Source organism: Neolamprologus multifasciatus, chromosome 19 (genome assembly GCF_963576455.1).
Source record: "Neolamprologus multifasciatus chromosome 19, fNeoMul1.2, whole genome shotgun sequence".
NCBI lineage: Eukaryota > Metazoa > Chordata > Actinopteri > Cichliformes > Cichlidae > Neolamprologus > Neolamprologus multifasciatus.
In genome coordinates this window covers 23,013,362-23,036,089 of record NC_140457.1, presented here as the reverse complement: position 1 = coordinate 23,036,089, position 22,728 = coordinate 23,013,362, and the positions used below count along the sequence as shown (strand labels likewise).

General features: G+C 39.1%; 1 protein-coding gene across 6 annotated transcripts in view; it reads left to right on the top strand.

Moving 5' to 3' along the window:
• The window catches only part of slc4a11 (solute carrier family 4 member 11), a 100,173-nt gene that overhangs the window by 19,918 nt on the left and 57,527 nt on the right, over positions 1 to 22,728 (top strand). For 2 of the 6 annotated variants that reach the window (XM_085142450.1, XM_085142447.1), the window contains exon 1: positions 9,330 to 10,078. The exons of 3 other annotated variants lie outside the window; for them this stretch is intronic. Coding sequence is in view for 2 of the 3 variants with exons in the window: in XM_085142447.1 (XP_084998573.1) it covers positions 10,042 to 10,078 (37 nt within the window). In the remaining variant the exon portion in view is untranslated. Of the gene's footprint in view, positions 1 to 9,329; positions 10,079 to 22,728 lie in introns of those variants that run through there. One more of the 6 variants, XM_085142449.1, reaches the window with a different exon arrangement.

The window sequence follows — 22,728 nt, the reverse complement described above, 5'->3', positions numbered from 1 at the left end:
ACCAGAATGTCACTCTTGCTAATTTGGGACATTGTGAGAGTGTGGAGTCTCCTCAGGAGAAATTGTCAGTTTCAAGAGCAAAAACAAATAAAAATCGAATTTCGTCCACTTGGGGCAACAAGAAGGAAAACCTTCAATTTACTATAGCCTAGGATAGGATAGGACAGTAGTCTAGATGCCATTTTATTGGGGATATTCTCAGGGGTTAAATGGGATTTGGCAGGTGGGGGAACCCTTAGATTGGATATAGTGGTGCAGCATGGGGAAAATTACTTAGAAATAAGTCACATAATTTGTCCTGCTGTTTCTCATATTCATGGTTCTTTGTGGGTTTAGCCAGCTGAATTCAACAAGATACCAGCAGATTTTTCACAAGGTGTCTGGCTGAGATACTAAGATACTATAAAGCTTGTATACAAGGCAGAGGCCTGTGAGTAAATTTAGACAACATCACCAACACCATGTCTCCTCTATAACCGACCGGTACCAGAGATGCTGAAGTACCATGATGCACCAAAGTGCAAGGCAGCCAAGAGGTAAAGCAGGTTATCAGCTAATCGGAAAGGTGTAGGTTGGATCCCTGGTCACTCCTATGTGCCAAAGTGTCCTTCATGAAGACACTGAACGCCAAGTTTAATATCTTATCATTTATTTGAGCTTGAGTTTTTGTGGCTTTCTTTTTGATATAATGGATATACCAACAATAACATTATCCCCACTGTAATTCTTTGCTCTTCAGACTATTCACCTCATGTTAAATATTTCTTTATGAAACAACCACTGTGTTGACATTCTGCTGTTTACACTGTGGGACTTGTTAAACCTTAAGTCAGCTCCGGCTCTGTTGTTTAGATAAGGTGTATGCCACATGCTCTTAACTGTTTGTTTTTGTCTGATGAAAGCATATTACAATATAGTTCAGGGTGGATACGTTTCATTGATTATCTCAATATTGTTAGAAACCCCACAACTGGGATCCAGCACAAGCTGTCACATGTAACAACGGCTTTAACCTGTTTCCTACTTTCTAAATATTCTGCCATTTGGATTCGCTTTGTTGTTTGTTTGCAGTGCCAGTGTTTTGTAATTCACACTTGATTAGTAGGTATGGCTTTCTGGCAGAGGCCAGCTGAAAGGTTCATGTGGTTACGAGCTGGGAGTCCTAACCACTAAACTCACTCTGTTCACCTTATTGCTTTTTAGTGGTTAAAGCGGTTCACACATGGTGATTCATCTCTCACTATTACACACACGTGCACGTGCACGTGCACACACAGACACCAAGCTGTGAGCTTACTGAAGGCCATTCCCACCTTCATCGTCATAGCACCAGCTGATGACTAGCCAGAGAGTAGCTGCAGGTCATTTCATATGCTTCTCTGTGTGAAAAAAATGAAACAAATTTGTAGTTTCAGATGATAGGGCTTGCACAGAGAGTTCCCATTCTAGGTGTGTGGTGGAACTACCTTGTCATGCCAATTAGCTGGTAAAGCGAGACAGCATTTTTGCTAGATGTGTGACCCTGAGCAGAAATGCGAACTGGACCTGACTTCAACCTCTCAGCTGGAAACTAGGGTATAACCTGAGAGAGTGAGAGGAAGAAGAGCTGACAACAGCTTCTTTTACACTATAACAATGCATATGCTATACTGTACTATACTATATATAAGTATACTATAATTATAGTAAGTATTATTGGTGTGAACTTTTGTCCCAAAATACAAAAACAATGTGAAAACACCTGGAAAAGAAATATAGAAACTGAAATGTAACACATTAAAAAAAACTGCAGAAATAAAATGAGTAAATGCAGTACAAACTGTGTACATTTGAACCACACAACTGTATATTAGTTTGACAGTTTATCAAAATCAATTGCCAACATTTGATACCCTTCAGATCACTACGGTAAATGCAAATGTTTTCTTTCACTCCCTTTACTGTGGACTCTTTCCTGCCCTGTGTGTCCGTGTGTCCTAGTATCTAAGACTGTTTTCTCCAGTCATTGGAGTTTGCATGTTCTCCACGTGTCTGCCTGGGTTCTCTCTGGGTTCTCAAGCTTCCTCCCATTGTCCTAAGACATGCAGGTAGTGGGTTTAGGTTATCTGGTTAATCTAAGAACAGATGGTAGTGAATTTTGTAAAAAAGATTGAAATGGTTTGTCGGGGAAATGGGGAGACATGCTGTGTAAGAGTGGAGGAAAGAAAAGTGGGCCAAATTCTTCCTCAGCGACACGAAAGACTCCCCACCTTTGCAAGTTACTGCAAATACCTGATTGCCCTTCTTGATGGCAAGGGTGGCACAACCAGTGATTAAGTTTAGGGGGCAGTTATTTTTTCACATAGAGCCAGTAAGGTTTGGAGGGCTGTTTTTCCCTTTAGATTAAATCATCATTTAAAAACAGCCCAATTAAATACAGAATACAATCTCTGTTTAGTATTTCCATTAGTTTGATCTAAAACATATGACAAATAGGCAAAAAATGAAGAAATTGGGAAGGGGGCAAATACTTTTTCACAGCAAAGTAGATAGGCACCATTGGATGCTTGTCTGTGGGATGACTTTGGAAATCAAGAAAAGGAAGCACGTCCAGACAGAGACGATGATTAAATGTTAAAAGCTGAAGAAAGAGGACAACTGAGCAGAGTTCAGTGAGGAGTTGACACAGACTTTGAGTGGTAGGGAAGAGTTACCAGATTTATAGAAAAGTACAGCTGCAGTGGTGAGAAGAAACTGCCAAGAAGGTGTTTGGTGTATCCTCTGGACAAATGAAAGAAGACGAGAAGACTTTGTGGTAGAATGAGGAAAGCATTCAAAGGAAGAGGTAAGCAAAGAGAAATGGGGATAGTCAGGAGATTTAAAAAAAAAAAAAAATAGACAGGAGGCAGCAAGGAGAGGGGTGGCAACGGTGGGAAATGTGGTGGGAAATGTGGTATGAAGATTTCAGGAGTGATGGAGAAGTATGTGAGGCTTGTGACGGACGTGTATGACTCAGTGGTGAGGTGAGCATTTGGAGTGAAAGACTGGTTCAAGATGGTGGTAGGGATTGCATCAGGGATTGGCTCGGAGCCCCCCCCCCCCCCCCCCCCCCCTTGATTTATGATATTGATGACGAGGTTGACATATGGGGTCTTGATGGAGTATGATATTGCAGATAATGTAATCTGTAGTGAGAGTAGGGAGCAGGTGGAAGAGGGCATGGTCGGGTAGAGGTATGCCCTGGAGAGAAGAGGAACGAAAGTCATTAGAAGCAAGACAAAATATATATGTGTGTGAATAAGAGAGTAGCAGGAAAGGTAAAGATGGAAGGAGCAGTGGTGGTGAAGGACGATGAGTTTAAATACCATGAGGTGAAAAGGAGATTGGAGGTTGGGTGGAGTGAGTGTCAAAATCAGTTTGCAACAGGAGGCTAGCAGCAAGCGTCTAACAAAATGGCACTGAGATTCCTGCCAGCCTGTTAAATTCTTTTTTTAAAAGTTTGACTAGGAGTAGAGTTGATAATGGCCATTTTCCAGTCTCAGTATCGCATAGCTTGCCCACCAGAGGGAGTGCAATTTATTCTGTTGGTAACACGTGTTTCGAAGGACACAAACACAACCACCAGCTGATCTGAGCAGAATCAGGCAGAGCATAAATAAGTAATAACTCCACTTACAAAATGGTTGGCAAGTCTGTTTGATTCATGTTTCTCGACAGAAGAAAAGAAATACTGGCTGATATCAGGTTTTTAAATCGTCAAATGTTAAAATCAGTATTGGTATCGGTATTATCAATCCAATATCAGCTGGGCTTCAAAATTGGATTTAAAAATCCTGCAAACCTCTCTTAAAATGGCAGTTTTCCCAGATGTAATAAAATAAGACGGAGATCAATCATTTCAGAAGTCTCACAAAATAATTAGTTTGAAAGTTTCTTTTGACTTTGATGCTGTATTTAGTCTTTTTGGGTTATGCAAATCTTAACTTAGCCACAGTTTCCCACTCTCCCTTGCACAAGCATGCCAAATCTCAGATTGCAAGGTCTTCTCTGATGATAGGCCTCTTTTGGACACCCCCTATATTTTCATTTGCCTTGGGGCTGGCAATTCTGAAACTTTAAGATTCTTCTGGTGAAGCCATTCCTTTGTTAATTACGATATATGCTTTAGGTTGTTGTTGTGCGCAAAGGGGAAATTCATCATTGTCGTCAGCTTTCTAGTAGAGGGGTTAATGTTTTGTGCCAGATGTGATGGTTTGGAATTGTTCATAAAGGCCACCACTTTGACTAAAACTCCATGATGCTGCCACCACAGAGTTTCACAGTTGGTATTTGAGTCTATTCAGTTCTATTCTATTGGGTTCTATTCTTTCTGTCTTGCCATCCCACCCCATAGTCTGACATATGAAGAATGTCGCATGTATTGTCGCATGTAGTACATAACGAGGTCTTGCAAAAAAAATTCTGCAACTACTGGATTCCAGTTCTTGGTGATATCACTGTTGTGCCATATTCTCTCCACGTGACTGTCTTCACTGTGTTCCATCTTATCTCCAATGCCTGACAAATTCTTTTGTATCATTTTCCTAACATAACTTCCCCTTTGATCTTGGGGACCGTAGCGTTTCGTCTAGGTCAGCGGTCGCCAACCCCCGGGCCATGGACCGGTGAGTCGTTTGGTACCGGGCCGCAAGAGTTGAGGCTTGGGTGTGAAATTTATGCTTTTCGGGGTTTTTATCAGTTTTTAGCATTATGTTTTTTATCAGTAACTCCGTTTCCCTGGGTCTTTTCCTGTGTGTTATGAATAAATCTTCTTCTTTTTGGGTACTGGTACTGGTTTTATTTTGTTGTATTTATCCGCGACACCTTAAAGGCCAGTCCGTGAAAATATTGTCAGACATAAACGGTCTGTGGCGCACAAAAGGTTGGGGACCGCTGACCTAAGCGACTAAAATCTCTGAGTAAATGTCCTTCCTGCAACAATTGAACTTTATTTGATTTTTATGAACTCACTGGAACTGATGACAGGTGTGTGCTAAAAACTAGTCTTAACATTTCTCCCCAGTTATAAAAAGGTGTTTGTTTCTTAATCTAAAATATTTTCTTTTCTTTCCACTCATTTGATCTAATTTTACCCAAAACACCTCAGGTGCACCCAGGAGGCACCATGTTAATGAAATTTGACTTTGGTGACAAAGATGGAAGCAAATCTAAATCGAACCTTCAAACTTTTGATCATTTCAAAGACATATACAGTGCCATGAAAAAAGTTTTCCTGATTCTTTCCTGATTTCATACATTTTCGCATTTTAGGCACACTTCAGTCGTTCAGATCATCGAATACATTGAATACAAGACGCAGTTTTCGAATGCTTTTCAATTATTAAGGGAAAAACGTGATTAGTCTTCTTCTTCTTCTTCTTCTTCTTCCAGACCCATTTAATCAAGAAATCACTCAAATTGAACCTGTGGGGAGAAACATAGATAGTAGGTAAAGGATTGCAAAAAGCAACACTTACTGCCATACTCCAAGAGCGCAACAACAAAAGATCCAGGATGTTACAAAAGACGCCACAACATCTAAAGTCCTGCAGGCCTCACTTGTCTTAGGTATGGTCAGTGTTCATGATACAACAATAAGAAGGAGACTAAGCATATTTGGTATCTTTGGGTGAGTTCCAGGGCAAAAATCACTGCTGATTTTAACACAAATACAAAGGCTCGTCTCACAGTTGCCAAAATAAACATCTTGATGATCCCCAAGACTTTTGGGAAAATATTCCCAGGATTGACCAGACAAAAGTTGAAATATTGGAAGGTTTGAGTCCTGTTATGTCTGTCTTAAAACCAACCACATCATATCAGCAGTCAAATATAGTGGGATAGTCTGGACTTACTTTGCTGGTTCAGCACCTGGACAACTTACTGTAATTGATACAACCATGAATTCTGCTCTGTACCACAAAATCTTGAAGGAGAATGTCCGGCCATCGGTTTGTACCATGAAACACAAGCGCAAGCTGTGTTATGAAGCAGGACAATGATCCAAAACACACCAAGTCCACATCTGATTGGCTCAAAATACAATATGAATGTTTTGAAATGGTTTTGGAGCGGCCTTGTTAAAGTCCGGACTTAAATCATGTTGGGGTGATTTGGCATGACCACAAAAATGCTGTTCATGCTGAAACCTTCCAAAGTGGCTAAAATAAAACAATTCTGCAAAAAAAAATGGGTCAAGATTCCTCCCTATTGATGTGAAAGACTCATTGCCAATCATCACAAATACTTTATTGCAGTTCATGCTGGCACAATCAGTTTTTTCACATTGGGTCATGTAAGTTTGGATTGCTTTTTCCCCTCCATTAATAAATGAAACCATTTAAAAATGGTATTTTGGATTTACTCAGGTTATCTTTGTCTGATATTAAAATTAGTTTCATTGGAAACATGCAAGTGTAACAAAATGGTAAAAACCTGATAAATCAGGAAGAGGGCAAGTCTTCATGGTGCTGTAAGTACCAAACACTACCAGCTTATTTTTATGTACTGTAGGCTTTCATTTATATGCTCTTACTGATAACCGAAAAATAAGCATGTAAGGTAGCTGTGCACATTGATGTTTAAGTAGAATACACATGTCTTTACACCTGTGCTACACGGGTTTGGTGAGAACACGAATTATCCTCTGGGGAGAAAGGGCTCTGGCTCACAAAGTGATGCATTTGCCCTAACTGTGTGTAACAGTTCTTATGCAAAACAGACCCATTGGCCATACCACACATAGGGATGTTGTACTTGCAGACTTATGCAAATGAATGACCTTTCAAAGAACATTTACATCACGGTAAGAATTCTTATTTTTTTTTATAATTATTATTCAGTAGTTTCTGTGAGATTAATAAAATTAAAATGGAGTTAAATGTTTTTTCCTTGTACCCATTTTTTTCCTTATTAAAAATCCTAGTTTTAATAAGCATTGTTACAATGATAAGTTCACAGGGATGAAAAGAGACTTTGAACAAGACTTTCAATTCAGTTTAGTTGCTCATTAAATTATTTAAAAATATTTCTTTTTCTGTTTCATGTTATGTGCATTAATTCTATTACCTGCCATACATTTGTGTATGGTGAAAAGCAATAGTGTAAGCTTAAAAATCAATACATGTGGGATTAGCACAACTAAACAGTTTACCTCAATTAGGGTGGATATGTGAACGATGACATCCAATGAAGTCAATCGTTTTTAACCTGCTGTATTCCATGTGACTCCCCACATAGCAAGGAGGTCTGGCCTGGGTCTGGTATCAAGTCGGCACTGCTGGCTGACTCCTGGCATGATAAGACATGTACCAAATATGGGCACAGGTGGCACTGTTTATGTGATGGCATGCCACATCTGGCTCGATTGTGGTTTGGTTCATGTGGCCCAGGCCCATAAAAAACAGGTCTGGCCCGGATCTGGCATCAAGCTGGCACTTCTGACTGTTGTCATGGCAGGATGTATGTCAACCAGATGTGGGCCAGGTCTGGCAATGATGGTACTATTTATGTTCCTATTTGTCTACAACTGGACCATCGCTGCACACAACTTACACATGGCCCACATAACGCAAAGAATGACGGCCCTTTGGTGGCCCAGATCAGGTTTAGCAGAGGTAATCCACACATGGGCCAGTACAGGACCCACCAGTGCCTGCAACTGGCCTTGTGCTCGCCCATGTGTGGGCCACATCTGGCAAACCAGATCTGGGCCACCAAAGGGCCGTCATTCTTTGCAGTATGTAGGCCATGTGTAAGCACATTGTGTGGGCCAGATCCGGGCCATACCAATTTTGCTATGTGGGTCCATGTGATTATTGATAGTCCTTATTTGTTTCACTGTGACTTTAGCTTGAGACCTATGAGCAAGAAGTTGTCCTGTCTCTTGGAGGCTGTACTTAACTGAGGCAGCAGCCTCATCGAAATTGATGTATGTTTAGTTTTTTTCGTTTGGTTGGGTTTTTTTTGTAAGTAGTAGGATTTTATCTTGCAAGATCAGCTGTATGCTACTTGTGAGGACAATCTCATGAGTGAAAACAACTCATAAAAAGAAAGGAATGAGCTTGGTTGATTGCCTTTTAAATTGAAATGTGCAAGCACGTCTTCAGTTTGTTTCTTTAAATAAAAAAACTTGATTAAATTTGCATATTTTTAGTTTTGGCATTGTAGTATCTACAGCTGAACAGGGATCTGAAAGGTCACATACTCTTAGCAGGAGCTTGTTTTCTGGACAAAGATGACGGCTGCTGAATGAAGAGGGGTGAACACAAATCTGGTCCCAGGCTCTGTCTTTTTATCTAGCCACAAGCACCTAGTTTTTGTTCTTCAGTTGTTTTTATCACAATTGCTTTCTTCTTCTGACTCCCAACATCGTCACATCTGTGCCATCATGTTTCTTTCACACCAAGGCAAAATTAATTGTGAGTCAAATGTGATCAGGGTAGCAACTGAGATTGTCAACTATAGAAGAAAATGCTAAAACACAGTGCAGCTACTTATTGAAAACATGCAAAGACAGAGATGGGCATGACATGCATCCATTTCTTTCATAAAGCCCAACTATTAATGAAGTAAAAACGTTAAGGGATACAATTTATACAAATAAAGAGAATCATTTGCAAATCTGTATGGTGATTTTTTTTTTTTTTTTTTTTTTTTTTTTTTTTAATATTTTCATTATTTTTGTAACTACCTCAGTACATTTGCATGTGATCAGATATGTTAAAAATCGAAATATGCTTTCAGCTTTGCAAGCTGATATTGGTAAATGAAAACACAAATAGATAAATATGATCATTCATTAATGTCTGAATAGTATTTTGCTTCAAAACATGGAAAATATATACAAACTATTAGTTAGAACTCAGCTTGACCTTTAGCTGTCTTTACATATGTTTTTTTAGTTGCGGCAGTCAGGTTCAGAATGACCAGCATACCTTTTCCTTACCTGGCTTTACTTACACTAGCATCAGCTAATGCGTTAAACACTATATGACCAATCACAAAATAAAAAACATCAACAACACAACAGAATATTTTACCAGATCATAAAACTATAATATTATAAAAAAGACTGAGAGGTTAAAGACATGGTCTAAAAGTAGTGGAAATGCAAATCATTTTGATTTATTTTTCATTTATTTGTACCTTTTTCCAGTAGCATAGCACTTTATTTTCAGGTGTTTTAGTAAGAGAAGATCCTGTAATTACAGTTGTACTTAATTTATTATGGAAATAATATTTCGCATTGTGGGAAAAGTTAAATTGTATTGTTGTTTCTATATTCTTTTAATTATGTCTTGGAAGGAAAACTGGAACTGGCAAAAAGTGGTTTTAGCATGTTGAAAGAAAGACATTTATAAATGTGGGTTCTTGTGGGCAAATACAGGCATTCCCCATAGATACTAGTGTCTGTATAGCTATAGCTGATTTTAATATACTTTATTGTTAGTGAAAAACTGAGGAAATCAAATATAGAAGCAAGCTTTAATACTGGCTTGTTTATCACAATGATCACAAAGCAAAAATGCATGATGGTTTTGTTGCATCACTGTTCCACTGTTGGTTTAATAACACCAGCCACTGTGAGTGAACATGCATACGTCAGTGTGAAGCAATATCTCACATTCATAATGAAACTAGTTTGGGAATTTTAAGCTCTGAGAAAGTGTAGGGACAAATGGCTGACAAGATGGCTTGTTGCGTGTTATTGTTAAGAGAACTGTGCTGAGGAGGTGTGTCCTGATGTTGGGTTTGCCTTGCAGCATGCCATACGCTGCTGACTGGTGGTGTAAAGCAGTAAAGAAGAAGGCACTAGGACCCAGACAAGTGAGTGAGTAGGCAGGCAGAGTGGGGCTGAGTCACTGCATGTGTCTGAGAGGCAGTCAGAAACAGAGCAGAGCAAGGGAGCAGAGGTGATCTCACACTCATCAGCACAGGATAACACAATCATGATGGGTTGACTTGGGGGGAGGGGGGGCGGTTGGAGAGAGGAAGTGTGCATTCGCCACCACTTGCTCAGCTATGGAGACCAACAAAGTTCTTCATTTTGTGCCTTCGGGTAAGTGGATCAAAGCTCCGAAAGCTGCTTCTCAGCTGTGCACGACACATCGTTCACTGGGAGAACCTTGGGGTTCCCTACCTAGTGAAACCTGAGAACCCCTTGTGCAAAACATGTGCAGCCCACTTCCACCTCTGCTCTGAGGGATGGCAGATGTTTTTGTGCATGTGCTCTACTGTACATACTTGTTTTCGTGTTTGCCCTTTCTGTGTACTTAGGAATGTGGCAATGTTCCACTTGTGACAGAAATCCAATTTTTATTTTCTTCTGAGGGGAGGAGGGGTTTTGGAAGACCGATCGCAGATGTTGTTTTTTTTTTTGTTGTTGTTGTTGCATTTTTGTATTGGTATGCATTTGTGGGGGGTTTTCTGTCTTGTACTTGTTTATGTCTGGTATGCGGCACAAGAGGTTCCTGTGTCGTATATTATCAGTTAAGGAACTGAACCTTGAGAAACAATCAAACCCACCCATAGAAAGCCAGTGTACCTGTCGAGCATGTACAGAAGGCATGCAGAGGAAACCTGGGATCACAATGCACTTTCTCAGTGTTGCACTGGTGGGGCTCATGAATGTAAGACTGTGTGCATTTGCATTCATGTGTGCGTGTGTGCATGGATCCATGTGTAGTGCCTGCATGTGCTTTTCTTTCTCTTTTTTGCCTCTTTTGAAACGCGTGTTTATGTGTGTGAGATAAAGAATGACAGATTACTGTTGGTGACAGCCACAGGAGAGCAGCGAGTTCTCTCCTCACTGAAAGTCCTCTGAGAGTCCATAGCCCATTTGGAGGTGTGATGCGGCTGCCGCTTCACTTTCATTTTGTCGGGGACGACGGAGCAGGATGCTGTGTGTGTGTGTGTGTGTGTGTGTGTGTGTGTGTGTGTGTGTGTGTGTGTGTGTGTGTGTGTGTGTGTGTGTGTGTGTGTGTGTGTGTGTGTGTGTGTGTGAGAATAGGATGTTTTGAGGCTGATACAAGTGGGGGAATCTGTGTGTTAGTGTGTATATCAGTGTGTTTTTGTTTGTAGTCTACAGTATTTTGTAAGAATGCATTTATATAGCTGTGTTGGGTTTTTGGGTTGTTTTTTTTTTTTTTTGGGGGGGGGGGCGCTCATTTTTGTTTTTCACAGTTCAGATGTGTTTTGTGTCTACATATGTGTTTGTGCGTACACGAGTGAACATCATGCTTTTTGCACACTAACTACATCCCTGAGTATGTGCTGGGGTGTGATGGACACTGCTGTGGCTTGTCCTCTAAAAAATAATTTGCATCCATTTGCCTGGGAGCTGATTAGAGACAGAGAGGACAGATATGATTCTTACAGCAGAACAATTTGGTGGCGTGAACATAAAGGTATTCAAAAGATTTCTTACTAGGGAGAGGTTTTTAAAAATTGCGGGTATTAATAGGAGACATGTCTGCTATAGTAATGGCTTATGGGAAATTACTTTTGTGTTTGTGTGTTGTGTAATGTAACCTTGGCTTTAACAGCAGATTTTAATAAAACAAACCCCTCTAAACATAACTGTACATTTATAAAAAATTTGGTAGCATTATTGATCTCTGTCGGGAATCAAAAATGCTGTCAAAAAGGTACATGTTCAGAAATCTGACAGCAGATATTTAGCTCAACCGGTGACTCAACAATTACCTTTCCAGAGGATTTTTCTTTCTCGTTTTCAACACTCACTTTACTGCCCTCTGTATTTTTGAATAAAGCAGAGCAAGCTGTTCCATGCAGCAAAACTCAGCATACTTAACAGGAACATGGAGTCCAAAATAATGTTCATCTGAAGCTGACTGCAGACCTTTATATTGCTTTTGTCTTATATGAGCATTAACAAAGCTCTATTGCTGCGTAGTTTGGGGTAAGCCCCCAGATTGTGTCATTATCAGTGGCAAACTGCTGACAGTTGAAAAAAAACGGTTATATAAAAGAGTTCAGAAATTAATTTTTACTTTATGGGAGTAGTAAATTACCACAGAACGTCCAAATGTAATTACACAGTGTGGACATATTGCAGTGGGTTTCAATACTGAGGCATAGTTTAACCTCACTGGTTTTTGTTCCCTGTTCATCACACGCTAGCAAATTCCTGCAGCTTGTAGGAGTGCAGTCTAACAGCATGCAGAATGGTGCAATGATGACGGATATGATGGTGATATGAATTGAAATGTATTATAGTTGTTTTTTATTTTTAAATTTGTGCAGGAATACTTTGATTTACACAAAAAGAACAGCAGTTGAAAAGTATTTTTATTAAAAGGTATTCTGTAGACTTTTTTCAGTTAATAATTTGGTCCATGACCAATACAGTGGTTGAGACAACCCAACATGCTACTCTTCAAGCAAAAGCAATATGCATGCAGTATGCAAGTTCCATTGAAAACCATCCTCTTTGTTTCTTATGTGACTTTTGGAATACTAAATAAATGTTTTTGTTAGTAAATTACAAGCATCATTTCAGCCAGCGCAAGCTTAAAATATGTTGGCGTATTTTAGAACAGAAGCTCAGCATATTTGCATTAGGATAAATTAAGTACATCATTAATATGTGACTTGTTTTGAATGAATAAAAACATTGCAGTTGATTTGCAAAACAAATTATTAAGACCTGTAAGTCCAACCTTCACAAAGAAATGCTCATGTCTGCTGTGCTTTTAAACAGTTCATTTTAACACAAATAACAGTGACTTAAAACTCAACCTCGAGTCATGCTGTTAGCGTGTCGATCTTCAGGTGGGACAGAGTCAGATAATCAGTGTTGCATCCGTGACCTGCAGTGCCAGAAGATATCAGCATGGAGGACACACAGTGGATGTGTGAATTAGTAGTTCGACCATGTGGAAGTGGAGGTGTGTGGGGAAGAAGATGGATGACGTGTTCCTGTGTGCATGCGTGCGTGTTTGTGCTGTAGATGTGACAGTGATCTCTGATCAGTATTCACCGCTGGCAACAGATCTCAGAAGCTCCAGCCTCTGAGCACAGCCATCTGGGCAGAGGAGAAACACACATTGACACACACATACAAATTATTATACAGTACCACACATACAAATACTAATACGCACAAGCACTGAAATGTCACAAAAACACGTCCTTGCAAGACACGACTAGACAGCCACACATGCAGCGCTGTCACACATAGGCATCGTTTGAAAATTCACGCACGCTCGGTGTATTTGCACACACTAAAGTACACTCACATACCAGTTATGTCAGATAATGTTGACGCACTCCACATAATTATATACACAATTCATCTTATGTACATGCATCTACATACATTTGTTAATTTACACACACACACACACACACACACACGTATATGCACTCCTTTTACGTGCATGTTAAATTCCATAAAATATGCAGGCATGTTTGCAGAATTGTACAATGGGTAGGTGTGCATTTTTGGGGGAAGAAGATGATATTTTTTATTTATACTAAAATATATACATCACTGTTGGTCAGCTGTCTTCAGGTGTTGTATTCTAATATCTATTGTCATTTCTTAATCTTTGTCCTTGACAAATTACCTTACACTCTTTGTAATTTCAAAGACTAATAAAAGCTAAATATTAAAAACAAATCAAAATGAAATGGAAATAATATATAACTGGAAAATAGAACGCTAAAAAACTCTGTTTGCCATTAAAAGTAGTATTAAGAAAGCTAAGAGAACTTCACTGCTGACATTTACTATACTTAGATTGAGATTAGAAAATGCTATAATGGATATTTTTGCAGTTTGGAAACTATCAGGGAAAAATGAATAACTTTAAAATCTGTATTGCAGATTTTTGATTTTCTTGCAATTTTAATCTGTGTGGCTTTTGTGAGATTTTTATTTATTTTTTATTCTTTATTTTATAACAAAGCTTGCTATTTTCAGACCAACATTACAAAATGAGATGTGGTACCAGGTGTGGCCTAGCACCTTACTGCGTTTTCAAATTAATCAGGTGCACCTCACACCTCTTGGACATTACATTTTCTACAGCATAATGGGTATTAAATTAAATACTAAATACCCATTTAAACTAGATCTTGTGGTTTAAAGAAGGCAAAAAAGAAAGAAACAAAAAATAATTTAGTGGTATCCTCCAACAAGACCAATGGTCTAGCTTGCAATAATTTTTTAACTGTGAGGCAACACTGATGATGTAATTTTACCTTGACTTGCCTTTGTGGAAGTGTTTAACAGCAACCGACCAAATTCTTCTTTTGTTGTTGGTTTTTTTTCTCTTTTAATTAATTTTGCTGTACTGTATGTAGCAAAACCCTCTGACAGCCTTCTTTGAATTTTGTCTTTTAAGGTCAGGACTAAGCTAAGTTATAGGACGTATATTTTCAAATGTGGACTTAAAGTCTAAGAAGCAGAACATATTGATACTTTAACACAAGCTCTGTTGCATTCCTTTTAACATCTAAATTAAATTACTCACTTTAGTGATGTCGTTAGCCAAACATCAGTTCACTAAATTGGGTTACGAGACCTGAAAAGGACAAATAAAACACTCAAGTACTCGTATATATCTTAAAAGCGTCGAGCCAAACAGTAGTGAATAAAGCAACCTTACTATGCGTGTTAACAAAATCTAGTCTATTAGTCCAGCCCTCACCTCCACAAATCAAAATATAAGCAGTCAGATATGATAAGATATGATCATTCACTATAATTTTTCAAATATATATAAATAAATATATCAAATATAAAGAATCTGAGTCAAATTGAGATTTTTGACTGATGCTTTGAAGCTTTGAATCTCGTTGTGTTATGTTTTTATAGTAGGCACAACATGCTACATGAACTAAATCTAGTCTGCTAGCTTGTAAATTCCACATTAGGGAGGACCTTAATGTGGTATTTACAAGCTATTTAGGCAGCTGTGTCTATTAGCTTCATTAGCACTGTACAAAAAAACCCTGTAGTCCCAACATGGTATTTTTCATGTTACGATTGCAGATCTTTTAATTTCACGTCCTCACTGCTTTATAACAGCCCAGATGTGGAAGTATGGAAAAATATCTCTTAAGAGTTTTTTTTCAATGTTCAGATAAAAATGGGTGTAAATACTGGTGTGCTGCATATCAAGTGAAGCTGAATCTACTTATACCATTTAGAGATATTTTTAACCCTGATTATAAAGGCGGGAAGTCTCGCAGGCGTTGGCAATTATGGGGAAGTCTCATTCTATTCTCAAAAATGGATGTAAAGCCCTTGTTTCTCTACTCAAGTATTCTTTGTTTTTAGTAGCAGATTGCATGTTTGGATTCATGATGATGTATAAGTGGCTTTCAGAGAGTGAAAGTCAAAGATGATATTAACGGCTCTTTAGTGGAGATTTGATCCACTTTTAACACAGAGGGCATGACTTAATCTCATTCAAAACACAATAGATGCTTTTAACTCAGAAAAAGCCTGTTGTCAGCTGCCATCATCTCCCACATGTTTGTATAGAGCTGTTTCTTTTTTTTAATTTCGAAAATAGAAAAAACAGAACTGGCAGTCTCCTCCCATCTTTGGTGTTGGTGCTGACAGTCTTCAGACTGTCAAACAAAACAGAGGATTAGTCCACATGTCATAACACAGACAATCTAGCAGTTTTCAGACTAACAGATAATCGATATCCAGGCCAAGACCTCTTGTCCCAAGTTCTGGTCTTTGTTTAGAGAACAGAGCAGATACACGCTAGCAAAATGCAACAACATTCTGGCCAAAGCTTTTTTTCATTTTTCATTTCCCTGCATGTAGTCAAAGCTCACTAAAACATGATTAGTTAACACTACTCATACTGTTACAACTAATAATAGTATGAGTAATAACAGTTTGACTTCTGGAACAAACCCTTCTGGTACCGCTGCCTGCACATTCTGCATATGCAGAGATATTTTCAGGTTATAAACACAGGAAGCAGTACTGAGCACGGGCGAGGCATTTATTTCAGTTCCCATTTATTATCACTTTTGTATATTCAACCAAGACGGCACAGGCTCCGCAGCACGGAACAGCTTGTACTGTGCAGGGTATTTTCTCCTTTGCAGTGAATTTAATTTAAAACCAGCAAACAAAACAGAACCAACTTGTAGAAATGCTGCTATACTGCGCCTCCCCTCCTCTTGATATGTACGCCCCTTCTCCAACAAAGACATCTTGGAATAATTACTAAAGATACTCATGTTGATGAATTCCTGAACATTGATTGTAAACCTTCCCTTTTGATGTGAGTGAGCAAAAACATCAGCATGTTAAAAAGTAGCATTATATACGCAAAGCTGTATTGTAGGCTTGCAAGGAAGCTAGATTGAATGTTTATTTTCACTATATTATAATTTGAATGATACCCATACATGTGCACACACACAAACGCATGTCCTGTCATGTATGACCCACACAGCTGAGACAGGATGTATAGAGCACTGCAGAAATAGGTTGCGTCACGATGAGTACTGCAGATAGTTTCCTCCTTCCTGTTGATGCTGAGGTTAGTTGTGCCATGCTGCTGTTTGCATACAGCTGTTAAATGCAGAGATCACACTTGGAATTCTTTTGCACACTTCCTTCACCCTGTGTCTAATGTCCTTTTTGTCCTTGCCGCATGCAACCGTATAAGTCATAAAGGCCGGGTGCTGCAGCACCAAAATTGCGTCGTTATTTTTGCACATATAGTATCTATAGCTGGATCTGCCTAAGCTGTAAGTAAACTTGGACAGTTACTTAATGGCAAGCACTTGTTCAGAGACGTATAGAAGCATAACAAGAAAATGAGAAGAGCAAAAGGTCTCACAGCATTGCAATGAAGAAAGCTAAAGAAATAAAACGTACAGAGGCCTACACAAACACAATCTACATTGAGTGTCAGATGGAGGATTAAACGAGATGGCTAGAAGTGAGTAATGGCATAAAAAATATTGAGGAGAACAATGCGGATCCAAGGTTGCATAATTTAAATTCTGTCAATGTGTTGCAGGATGCAATTGAGCTAAGCAAAGAGACAGCTAGTGAGCAGAGCAGGGCAGGCCACTGACACTGCTCAGGTTAGTGGTTTGATTCTCACCGGGGGGGGGGGGGGTTTAACGGACAGCTTTAAAGGCTTATTTAATTAAAACAGCCATTCAATTTTACACTTTACCCACTAAAATGCCAAGTGTATGTTAATTGTAGGTAAAATATCCAAAATATAATAATAATAATATTATTTCACACAATACTGTGTAAACATGAAGAGACTTGATGTAAGTAAACTGAAAGCATGTTGCATATAATATAATGGACTTTTTCTCTTTTGCTGCTTCACGTTGATTAAGTCTGAAACTGTCAGAGTAGTTCCGTGGGGGAACACCACAAATGAAAGGCAATGAGATATGCTGTCGGATAGTGGGCAGGCTTGAGCAGCCTACATGGCTGTGTGGAGAACAGCAGACTTGAAAGGGAGATGGTGGCCTGGCTTTAATCGAGCCAGAGGAAGAAGGGAATGTGCAAGCAATTAGCAGGAATCCCCGAGCACTGGCCTTTTTTTTTCTTTTTCTCATTCCCCCCCTTCTATGAAAATCGAGGCAGCCAATTTCTGTAGCGAGTGGTTGGCTGGTGTGTGTGTGTTTGTTTATATATTGGAACTACATCCTCAGTCACTAACTTGCTCATTCACTGCCTGGCTTCCTATAAACACACACAGTCTGTGCTGCAGCACCTGAGCTTAATCCTATACCAGGAAATCAGGTGAAAATGCAGCGAAAGAAAAGGAGAGAGAAAGATGTGAAAATGGAAAATGAGATGTAGCAACAAATGGTGGATGGACAGAAAGAGGAAACGAGGTGAAATAATGATGAAATGGTGGAGAGGTTTAGACTGTAGATTCTTCCTGTGCCTAACCTCAGTCACGATGTCTTGTTCTGCCACGCCGCAGAGTACGTGAACCCACACCAGCCAGCTCACTGTAACCATCAATCCCTCTCTGGTGAAAGGACCAGAGGATTACACAGCTTTTCGGTCCACAGACCTCACACCAAGAGTTAAATATTCAATTCGTGTGTGTGTGTGTGAAAACTCAATTACTACTACTAATTATTCAAAATAAATTTAATTGAGTTTTCATTTGCAAAATTGTATTTTTTTTGTTGCTACCTTTGTCAGGTTATTTTCTTTATTTCTAAACACAGGAAATGTTTCTTGGACATTTTGTTTTGCTGCAAATTAGCCTGAAGTAACTCTGCTTTCAACATATTCTTTTGCTAAATTTACATGTGAACAAATGGTACTCAAGGCGAGTCACTTATACACACACATACACAAAATGAAAACACCTGTAGATTCCCCCAAAGCAAAAGGACAATTTATAGATGTTAATTTATTAATGTGAAAAGGTGCTGAAACAGATACATATAAAGACACACGCACATCGAGAGCATATGGCTGAGTGCACCCACGCACACTGCTGTCCAGCATCAACACAGCCACAGTCCACCTGCTTGCCAGACAGCTTGGCCGTAGCGAGCCTCGCAGTCAAGGGTCTGTTGTGACATCATCAACGTCAGACAAGAGCCTGAGGACAGCTGTCTGCAGCTATTTAGAAAAGTATAACTTGATGTGAAGAAATCTGGATCTAGAGCTGCAAGAAGATACAGAAAGAAGTCTTCAAACTTAAATGTGATAGTGGTGATTTTTTTTTTTTTGATCACTTGTCAGTGTAGCAACTGAAATGCCTTTGAATTTATTTATTTATTTTAGAGGAGCATGACTTGGTGAAACACAACAGAGAGAGCTTGATGGAAACATGAAGACCATTATATCCTTCAGTTTGAATAACGAGATTTCTACCAATCTCTTCCAAGGAAACCAAAAGAAAAAATAGATTTTTTTTCTTCTGATGTGACTCATTGTATTTCAAGGTCCATTGGACAAAAACATCAAATAATGTGATTTATCCAGGATACCACCTGGACAGCTGTGCAGTAGAAGCTTGCTAAATCAGTACTGGTTATCATGCACGTAGTTATGAAATCTCCTCCATAACATATATGTGGTGAAATGATTAGACATTCAGTCTAAATATTGACTTAGATCCTTACATTTTTTGTGTTGTATTACTGGTAATAACTTTAATATAACACAGAAAACCTTAAACTGTAGAAGCTCCAACTATTTATCCCCCACCGGGATAAATATTCAGATTTTGAAAATTCATTGAAAATTGCAACCTTACATATACAGTAAATGCATTCCCTCTGGAAAGATTTTATTGACTCGGTTTGTGGCTCCTGTGTGGGAAAACTGCATGAAGGCTTTTGTTGACGAGTGAAGCTGACAGCTGAGTGGAATATTGCACTCACAGTGTGAGTGTGTGAATCTGGTGAGAGACCAGAAAGGACCTGTCCTGATGGAGCTGGGATTGAACTTGACTGTAACCTTGTAAAGTTGCGATGAGTTTAATTATCAAGCCAAATCATGTTTCTTCACATATTACGTCACGCAAATGACATTTGGTTTGAAACTCCTCTATGCTTTGTAGTTGTCTTAAATGGCTCTGTGTTTACTGCAGCCGCTTATACTCCTTGTAGAATGCTGCGGTGGCGTCTCGCATTTCTAATATAGCCACTGAAACTGCAGTTTGCTGTCAAAGACCACCATTTGAAATAGAATGATGGTGTTTGAATCAATGGGGTTCATCTATAGTCTATATAAGAAACATATGGGAGCTGTAGAAGAGTAGATTGAGAAAGTTCATAAGTGAAATTTCAAAGAATATCATGAAACTGTTCCCTATGTTACTAAAATAAAAGTCTAACTGACAACTAAGGGCTCATATTGAAATGAACTTCACCTTAATGAAATAAAGAGATACATCAAAGTTTATGCTTCCAGTATGGTTTAAAAATACAAAATGCATCATTGTGCTTTCTTACCTGCATGCCACCACTTTTCTTGGAAAGCAAAATGCCAGCATATACAGGAAATTATCATTTACAATGTGTATGTAAAAAGTCTGCTGGCTTAAGTTTTTTTAATTTGTTGAAAATTTAAAAACAGAGAGGCAAAATGTTGGCATGTTGTTTAAAATGTGTATATGATCAAGCTTGTTTGCCCGGAGCAGAGCGTCGGGAGGAATTCCCTCTCTGCCTGGGCTCTCTCAGCGACCACAGATCCAGAGGACGGGTGCCAGAAGAGCCTGTGGGCACAATTAGCCAACAAAAGGCCCGGCCTCCTCTCCTGTGCTGGCCCAGGCCTCGTAGATTCCCATATTAACGCAGCAGGCGCTCCTTTTAATCTCTTGCCCTCTTCACTTAAGACTTTCAGCCTCACCTCTCCCGTAAATTCCAGGGTTGGCATTTGTTTTGCATGTACCTGCAGCACACAGCTGTACAATATATCAACCTACATGTAGAGGAATGTTAGCTCAGTTTATATGGACAAAAGGGTTGCCTCAGTTTATAGACACATAAAGGGTCGTATTAGTTGACTTCCTCTTGTCTTGAAGCACTTTGAATAAAGGCTCCATCTGTACCATATTAGAATAACGAGTGATCCTTAGCTATAAAGTCATGCACAACTGTGCGGAGAATGCATCCGTCCCTTGCAGTTCATTAAATACCTGTAGCCAACATATGGAGGCATCTTAAGATGTGTTGGTATCTCCTTCCTTTTAGTGGTGCACTGCCTACCTTCTCCCTGCTAGAGAAATAATGTATTTCTGACATTGAGTAGCCAGCCTGTTGCCCCTCAGTATGTCACTATTGTGCACATGTAAATATAATGAAGTATGAGTGAACTAAAACAGTTGGGGCATGAATTGAGTGAGTATAAATGGAACAAAGCAAATGTGAAGCGGTAATGATGTTATGTAAAATTGCAGACTTGAACTTATCTCTCATGAAATGTTAATTCAACTTTTCAAGCTTTGGGAATTGCTTCATATTAGTATTTGTGTCCTGCTGCTGGTGCTTCTTTTAAAAGGGGATTAATGGTAATGGGCATTATTTAAGCTCCACCCGACTTCACCTGCTGATACTTTTCTTACTAACAATATATTCATCCTGCTTTAGCCTCTTTTAGATTGTGTCACACTTCAGTAGGATGGCACTTGTGACTTGGGTTAAAGGGGAAAAAAAAGAAAAGAAATTACACAAACCTGTTCCCTCAGGGTTTTTTTTCTTCTTTTGCTTTGGTTTGCACACCAACCACCCAGGAAATTGTAAACCTATAGCATATAGTTGCAATATTTTTCTTGCCCAACTGTTTTTTGAGCAAAGAGCATTTGCAGCTCTTCTTGGAGAATTCTCAGTAGGCTTTGTTTACTGAAACAAGCTTTGTTCTCTCTGTCAGTTTGTCATGCCTGGTAGGGAAGAGCTGGGTTTCCCGCAGTTTTCAGCTGTAATGGTGCTCTGTGACTTGATAAGAGTAGATCTTACTAACTGTGTGCACATGCATATAGCCACAGGGGTTCATCTTAGAACATGGAAATTACAAAGTCATCTCGTGAATTTACCTTAAGAAATGTTTTGTCCTCGAAAGGATGGTGGGAAGTTACGTTCCTTTCACTTTTTTTTTCTCTTTAAAAACCAGATTAAAAAGAAGAATTCAAAGAAGTAGTAAAGGTCGGCTGCTGTTTTGATTTAAAACCCACAGGGATATTTGCTGTTCTGGTGATAAAAATCATAAGAGGATGGCAAGTAAATTTTTTCCCTGCTGAAACCCCCTCTGTCTGTCTTTGTCAGACAGCTGTTACTTACTCTGTCAGTCGTCCTCAATCTGACGCTAACCCACAATCGCAAAGGCAACAAGCAGCTGCCTGCCATCTTTTTTTCCTTCCTTTTTTTTTTTTAGATAGCTAGTATCAGTCCAAGGTCTCGGTTTATCAGAAAGAGAGAGCTTGTCATTTGACATATAAGACGTTATATCGAGTGTCAAGCAGAGCAGATGTTGCCTCGCTTGTGGGTTTGTGACATGTAAACTCAGCTGACTGACAGATATTTCCCTCATGTGTATGCTGGGCAATGATGAAAGCACTGACTCTAAACAAGACACTCGCATACACAAACAAATGCACATGCAGCAGATCAATGAAAGTGATGAGGCGTATGTGTGATACTGTGCTAACCAGATCTGACTTCCTGCTTGCAAGTCGACAGCTTCCTGATTTCTGAAGAACATTATCAGGCATATTTTTTTTTATGTTTCTCTTCCTGTGAGAGTGGTTTTGAAAGTCACTTCTGTTTAAGCACTGTTTGTATATATTTAATGCACACTAATTATAAATGTGGCCATACTGAAAATAGTATTTAAAGCAGCAGTTTGGGCTTGTGGAAATTAGGTCTGTTTCTGTGCATTTTTGTGTTCTGGTAACAGTTTTGATGCTTTGATGAAAAGATAAACTTGCAAACCAAAAACATGCATTGATATTATGTTCCGGATCTCTATATACACTGTGCAGAGGGTCAATAGTATTCAAATCCTCTCACCTTAATATGTATCATGTTGATGTGTATAGACTAAATAAAAATATGCATGAAGTCTCAGTAAATGGAGACGTAATATGTATTCATGCATAGCACCAGCAATTTTAATAACATAAGCTGACATTTTGAGTTTAAGATAAAAATAAAAACGCCCCATGCACTAGTATTCAGCTCCCAACCTCAGCACTCCTAAAGCACCTT